The sequence below is a fragment of the Argentina silus genome (genome assembly GCF_951799395.1).
Source record: "Argentina silus genome assembly, chromosome: 8".
NCBI lineage: Eukaryota > Metazoa > Chordata > Actinopteri > Argentiniformes > Argentinidae > Argentina > Argentina silus.
In genome coordinates this window covers 1,531,669-1,538,791 of record NC_139662.1, presented here as the reverse complement: position 1 = coordinate 1,538,791, position 7,123 = coordinate 1,531,669, and the positions used below count along the sequence as shown (strand labels likewise).

At 46.9% G+C, this 7,123-nt stretch overlaps 4 protein-coding genes across 4 annotated transcripts; all 4 read right to left on the bottom strand.

Moving 5' to 3' along the window:
• Nucleotides 1-361: 361 nt before the first annotated feature.
• LOC310808447 (histone H3.2) lies at nt 362-787 on the bottom strand (the record flags this gene model as incomplete). The annotated part of the gene is made up of 1 exon (XM_083675352.1): nt 362-787. The coding sequence occupies exon 1, from the start codon at nt 770-772 to the stop codon at nt 362-364; it is 411 nt and encodes a 136-aa protein (XP_083531478.1). The 5' UTR covers nt 773-787.
• A 1,388-nt stretch (nt 788-2,175) lies between these two features.
• On the bottom strand, nt 2,176-2,562 carry LOC310808643 (histone H2A; the record flags this gene model as incomplete). The annotated part of the gene is made up of 1 exon (XM_083675663.1): nt 2,176-2,562. The coding sequence occupies one exon, from the start codon at nt 2,560-2,562 to the stop codon at nt 2,176-2,178; it is 387 nt and encodes a 128-aa protein (XP_083531789.1).
• Nucleotides 2,563-3,455: 893 nt separating this feature from the next.
• On the bottom strand, nt 3,456-4,181 carry LOC310808837 (histone H1.4-like; the record flags this gene model as incomplete). Its single annotated transcript, XM_083675935.1, has 1 exon — nt 3,456-4,181. The coding sequence occupies one exon, from the start codon at nt 4,179-4,181 to the stop codon at nt 3,456-3,458; it is 726 nt and encodes a 241-aa protein (XP_083532061.1).
• Nucleotides 4,182-5,965: 1,784 nt separating this feature from the next.
• Nucleotides 5,966-6,347, bottom strand: LOC310808603 (histone H2B; the record flags this gene model as incomplete). The annotated part of the gene is made up of 1 exon (XM_083675589.1): nt 5,966-6,347. The coding sequence occupies exon 1, from the start codon at nt 6,338-6,340 to the stop codon at nt 5,966-5,968; it is 375 nt and encodes a 124-aa protein (XP_083531715.1). The 5' UTR covers nt 6,341-6,347.
• Between the last annotated feature and the right edge of the window lie 776 nt (nt 6,348-7,123).

The window sequence follows — 7,123 nt, the reverse complement described above, 5'->3', positions numbered from 1 at the left end:
CATTTTGCAATAGCTGCCTAGCTACATACCCTGCCAGCTAACATCAACACGTCGCTACACTGCTGTGCTGTCCAAGTGCTGTGCGTAAAGTTCGATTAATATGATTTCGATTGTTACTAATTATGCGTTCTCTCACCATTATGCCTTAATATCATGGCCTTTCGCAATTTTGGATAGGACTACATTTATTTCGGTTATTGGGTAGCAACGGTCAGCCTCCCTGTAGGTAAGTCATTGAGTCAAGTCGTGTAACCTACAATGAAGATTCATCGACCATACGGGTAGTAAATGGAAACACGCCTCTGAGGGAAATACTGGAGTGGCTCTTAAAAGAGCCTTTGGGAATCTGCCACTGGTCATCTTAGGCGCGCTCTCCACGGATGCGACGGGCCAGCTGGATGTCTTTGGGCATGATGGTCACTCTCTTGGCGTGGATGGCGCACAGGTTGGTGTCCTCGAACAGACCGACCAGATAAGCCTCACTAGCCTCCTGCAGGGCCATTACAGCCGAGCTCTGGAAACGCAAGTCGGTCTTGAAATCCTGTGCGATTTCTCTCACCAGGCGCTGGAAGGGCAACTTGCGGATCAGCAGCTCGGTGGATTTCTGGTAACGACGGATCTCCCTCAGAGCCACGGTGCCGGGCCTGTAACGATGAGGCTTCTTCACGCCGCCGGTGGCAGGGGCGCTCTTACGGGCAGCCTTGGTGGCGAGCTGCTTCCTAGGAGCTTTGCCACCAGTGGACTTGCGAGCGGTTTGCTTGGTTCTGGCCATAACACTAACTTCCTTCTTTTACAGTAAGGGTATAGACAGTCAGACAATCATGTGCAATTTATAAAGCCGGCACCGTCGTGCTCCGATTGGGCGGCGACTATCGACAAGCTCGTTGGCCCGTTGTCATCTCCTTATTCGGCTGTCATTGGACACGAGCCCCGTCCACCCCTGCCGCCATAAATTTAACCATAAACACCTGCCGCGTATCCTTTGTTTGCCCCCCAATTATAGTTAATCTATTGTCGGATGCATCAAGTTTGAGGCTGAATATGAATAAATGTGGGCTTATGCCAAAGACCATCCATTCATTTGATTACACAATATCATTTGTAAAAGGTATAGTTAAATTGTGTTTATTTTAAAACAAATTTATTTTTGAAAGCCAAAGCCATAACAGAGAAGAGATGCATCTATGTTTGGAAGAATGTTACTGACGAAAATGGAAAGTTTGTCAATGATGATCTCTCCCTTTCTATAGCTGTCCGCCTCTGCTTATATAGTAATTAGTAGTTCCACTACTTGGAACCTGAATTTCCCCCTGGGATAAATAAAGTTTCTATCTATCTATCTATATAAATGATCAACCAAGCCAACTTCAATTATATGGAAGAATTTGAGGAAGGATGATGTTTAAAACCTTATGAAGATGGAGGACTGAATGATATTTTGAATGGTATGCTGAAACATAGCCGCACAATGCAGTGTGTCTAACTGTATTGTTGCGTTTTCTCTGCCTCATGAGGTACACGAGCCCCGTCCACCCCTGCCGCTATAAATTCAAACCCTAAACCCCTGCAGCTGCCTCCCTGGCGCGCATTCTTTGTTGTTTTTTTGCCCCCCAAATATAGTTAATCTGTTCTCGGAGGCATCACGTTTGAGGCTGAACATGAATAAATGCGGGTTAATGCCAAAGACCATCCATTAATTTCATCACACAATATCCTTTGTAAAAGGTACAGTTAAATTGTGTTTAAGTCTAATCTTGAAAACAAATTTATTTTTGAAACAGTTGGCTTCAAAGAGATACATCTATATTTGAAACAATGTTACTGACAAAAACGGAGTTTGTCAATGATGATCTCTCCCTTTCTACAGCTGTCTCGCGCTGCTTATAAAAATGATCAACCAAGCTAACTTCAAGTACATGGAAGAATGTTTTGAAACCCTAAGGATGGAGGACTGAATGTTATGCTGAAACATACCTGCATTGGCCTCATGATGCGTGCGGCTAAATGGCTGTGTATTGTTGCGTTTTCTCTGCCTCATGTGTAGTCTACATCATGAGGTACCCTTAACCCAGTCAGCGCAGCTTAAGAGGGATGGAGGAACGCATTGCACTTTTGGAGACACAAGTGTTTGGCTCTTAAAAGAGCCTTTGGGGATGAGTAATAAAGCTGTAGAATTTACTTGGCTTTGACAGCCTTTTCGGTCTTCTTGGGGAGCAGCACTGCCTGGATATTGGGCAGCACACCACCCTGAGCGATCGTCACACCGCCCAGCAGTTTGTTCAGCTCCTCGTCGTTACGGACGGCCAACTGGAGGTGACGGGGAATGATACGAGTCTTCTTGTTGTCGCGGGCGGCGTTGCCGGCCAACTCCAGGATCTCAGCAGTCAGATACTCGAGCACGGCGGCCAGATAAACCGGCGCGCCAGCGCCCACACGCTGGGCATAGTTGCCCTTGCGTAAAAGTCTGTGTACACGGCCCACTGGGAACTGGAGTCCAGCGCGGGAAGAACGGGTCTTTGCCTTGGCCCTGGCCTTGCCTCCGGTTTTACCTCTTCCAGACATAGTTCAGATTCAGAAGAGTTTCTGAAATAACACCAATCATGTTGAGTGTCGTTGTTATAGCTCGCCCCAATCGGCGCTCATTGGCCACCCGGCGTGTGTAACCTCATCCAATCGGCAAGCGGAGACGCGTCCGCCAATCGGACAGACTATTCAAAATCGTCCCCCATATATCTAAAGTAAGTTGTTATATGTGTTAGGTTTGAATTACAACATGACCCGTTTTAAATGTTTATTGAAAAAAAAAAACGTTATATCATTTTTCTTTTAACCTGAAACTCCATGGCCGTGGCTTATTTTCTGTGAAGGACATGGAAAAGAACACATTTTAATTGAGTACACTTGCTCCCCCTAACACATGTATGTCCCTAATACGATATTCGGGTCAATTTGACCCGAGAGTAATGAAAGAGTGGAAATTGTAGATGAAAACAGACATGGCATAGTAAATATGAAACAAAAAAACAAATACTTCACTTCGTCATACTATCTTCATCTCTAATTTACCCACACACCTGTACATGAATGCACACATGTATTCCTCTCAATCAGATTTTTCATACCGCGCATTTCATAGCTTGAACACACAACCCTCTCTATAGACAATATTGCCCTAACTTCTGGTCCATAAGGATTCTCTCACTGTATTTATTTTCTTTAAAAATCACCTCCCAATTTCTCTGTGGATATCACTGTGTGTGCGTAGAAGCCAGACCTAATTATTAATTCTGTCATTGCTCGTACTTCAATCTTAAGTATAACTGTTACTATTCCCGTGTGTATGAACAGTGGTTAAGACCGGTGTGAAATGCACTTCATACAAATAAACTTGGTTTGAGAAAGTTGTCTGGCTACATGGATGGCTATGCGCTTTTTTATGGAAAGGTGGGTGGCTCTTAAAAGAACCGTTTTGTAGTACAACGTGTCGAAAAAAACACTGTTTCGAATGTCTGCTTCTTCTTGGGGGCAGCTTTCTTTGCCTTGACAGCCTTGGGCTTGGCTGCTTTGGGCTTGGCTGCTTTGGGCTTGGCTGCCTTGGGCTTGGCTGCTTTGGGCTTGGCTGCTTTGGGCTTCGCTGCCTTGGCGGCCTTTTTGGGGCTCTTGGCCGGAGTCTTCTTGACAACTGCGGCTTGCTTGGTCTTCTTTGGGCTCTTGGTGGCTTTCTTAACGGCTGTGGCGGGCTTCCTTGCCTTCTTGGGAGACTTCTTAGTGGCGGCGGGCTTCTTTGCCACTGCCTTCTTGGGCTTCTTGGGGGTCGCCTTCTTGGGTTTCAGGGTGACGGCTTTCTTCGCGGGCTTCTTGGCCGCCTGGACGGCCTTTTTGTTGAGCTTGAAGGAGCCGGAGGCACCGGTGCCCTTGGTCTGGACCAGGGTGCCCTTGGTGACGAGGCTCTTGACGGCGATCTTGACGCGGGAGTTGTTCTTCTCCACGTCGTAGCCACCGGCCGCCAGTGACTTCTTGAGCGCGGCCAGGGACACGCCGCTCCTCTCCTTGGATGCGGACACGGCCTTGACGATGAGATCGCCGACGCTGGGGCCGGCTTTCTTGGGCCTGGCTGCTGCCTTCTTCTTGGGTGCATTGACCGGCGCGGCGGCGGCGGGGGCTGGTGCGACTTCTGCCATGTCTGCGTAATAAGTCTCGTTAGGTCCGTTATACACACTCGTGAGGCTGAGTGATAAAGTGCTAATAAAGCTCAACCCGGAGTAGGGGGCTATCCTTAAACGCGACGTGAGAACCATGCAGACTCAACCCTCCCTGTTTGGCTCCTCTCAGCTACCGAAATGCTCTGGCACCTGTGTTTTTCTCCTCGCCAATAACGGAACAAAAGTCACCGGTGGAGCCGAGTTGAGGTCCAAATGCGAATGTGCCAGCGAGCAGATTTGTCTCCGTTCAGAATAAAGTCATGTGGGCCGTGAAGGCCTCGTGTATTTTGTTGTGACTCGCTCAAAACCCCACCGTTCGACCATCGGAGAGAGCGTCGCGCACCGGTTTTCCTGTGCAATGTGTCTCCTAAAGTGTTTAAAAGTGCATGGGATTGCGACCAGCAGGTATCCAAGTTGTCTGGGGAGGGAGTAAAAAGGTTCAGGGTCCCCCGATGTGGTGCGGGGTGTCTTAAATGGGAGCTATTTTCGGAGCGTAAAACACAGTCGCCGGGACGTAGCTGGGAGCTTGTCCATAGGTGGTGTTTCAGGATGGGGTCGGTGTCGCTCCTCGCTGTGTCTGTGGGTCTTCGTGGCCCGGGGTGGTGGCGGTCCATGGCTCGGTCCTGTTGATATTGCGGCACATCTCCCCTGATTGGGAGGAGGCTCCCGAGTCGAGCAGCACATCTGAATCGTGTTAAGGCTCTTGATGAGGAGTGAGCGATAGAAAGACAGGCATCGAATTGTTTGACTAGTTTGACGTTGGCTGCAAGTCAATAGTCTATACTGGTTTCCCCTCATCTTTGACAGGACAGGTCTACTGCGAGGAAGTCTCCACAATCAATTGCCATATATTATCAACATTGTAATCTCTCATCCTGACATACGATACATATTTGATTGGTGCCTGTGACTTGTGTCGTCCCTCTTGAAAATAGACCAAGCGATGAAGACGACGCCAATACCAGCAGCCTAAAGATGATTAATATTACTAGGATAGGCTGTAAGTAGCCTTACTGTTGCATCATCCTCTCGCGAATAAACACTTTATTTATGTAGTTTCCAAAGAGTTACAATGCGCTTCACATCGAAAGAGATCAAATAAAATCGGGAAATTAGAAAATAACACGGAAATCAGAATAAAACAGGTTATAGGTTTTAAATAGAAACACAAGCCTAATAAAGCAATCAAACTGGACCACTGTCACTGCATACCTGTCACAGATTTTGCCAGCCTAATGTCATCGTAGAGGGGAGCCGTTTATTAGAGACAACTACAGACTATGGAATGACACAAAAGGGGAGAAAGAACAAGCGCGCTAAATATCCGGCAAGTTCAGGCCGCGTTCATGACAATGTGACGACTAGAACCACTTAACATTGTAACACCGATCTATTAAACATTGGAGTAGATGTTACATTGTGTCAATGTAACACGCCCGATGTGGCTCTTAAAGCGGTCCACAGAATTGGCCATGCGTGTACATAGTGTAGTTACTCATTGTATTCAGAGGGAGTCGTTCAACTACTGACTCCATCAAATGAAACATTGGGGAGAACAAAGGCCTGCTAAATCTCCAGCAAGTTGAGCTCATGCAACGAGAATCACTGAATTGAAATACCGAGTTATTAAACATTGATACTACACAACATCTACGCCACTGTAACATGCCCGAGGTCAACTCCATGGAATTGCTCTTCCATTGACAGCGTGGGTGGCTCTTAAAAGAGCCTTTGGGGTTAGCAGAGCAGGCGCAAAACGCTGTTTACTTGGAGCTGGTGTACTTGGTCACTGCCTTGGTGCCCTCGGACACGGCGTGCTTGGCCAGCTCACCGGGGAGCAGCAGACGCACGGCGGTCTGGATCTCCCTGGAGGTGATGGTAGAACGCTTGTTGTAGTGAGCCAGGCGAGACGACTCGCCGGCGATGCGCTCGAAGATGTCGTTGACGAAGGAATTCATGATTCCCATGGCCTTGGAGGAGATGCCGGTGTCGGGGTGGACCTGCTTCAGGACCTTGTACACGTAGATGGCGTAGCTCTCCTTCCTAGACTTTCTGCGCTTCTTGCCGCCTTTGCCGGCGGTCTTGGTGACGGCTTTCTTGGAGCCCTTCTTGGGCGCTGACTTCGCTGGCTCGGGCATGGTGATGATGTCTCGTTGCTTAACAGAAACGAATGTGAAGGCGGTGTATGCTCAGCCACCATATGAAGGGGGAGCTATGCAAATTATGTGGCTCTAGACACGCGAGGCTGGTGGCTTCCAAAGTCCCAGCTTGGCGCTGGCTCTCAAAACAGACGTTTGCGTCAAGGACAAAGAACATTATCTGCGCGCGCGCCCCCTCCCCATACCGACTTCGTTTCCTATGGTGAGATATCCCACACGGAGAAAAAGATAAATTAATACGTAAAGAATACAGGGAATAATTACAACGATAACATGATAGGGAATGATACAAAAAAGTCCATTACACTCCAATACTTTATATTAGGGGTACGACACAAATTGTCCTTTTCGGAAGGGTATTGAGCAATTGCCTGCTATATTTTGCACTTTGTAACCTTATTTATTATTATTATTTATTCCCTATTTTAACAATCAGTTAAGGCGATTGTTACAGCACAGTAAATTCCTAGATTCCTTATTCAAGAATTAATGGCTAAATATAATTAAAAGTAAAAAAAAAATATATATATAATATGTACCAATCCCAAATTGCCCCTTTAAAGTTACATTCATATGTTGTCAAATTTCACTTCTGAATAAACAGTGGTTTCAGATACAAATGACAGTTAGTGGGTGTCTGTTTCAGGGATACCCATCTTTCAGAGAGGGGACTACAAAAACATTTGAGAATAATGTATCACAATAACATGTGACCTAAATGAGTACATGGTATGCCATTTGTGTTTCAGGTGAAGAGGAGAA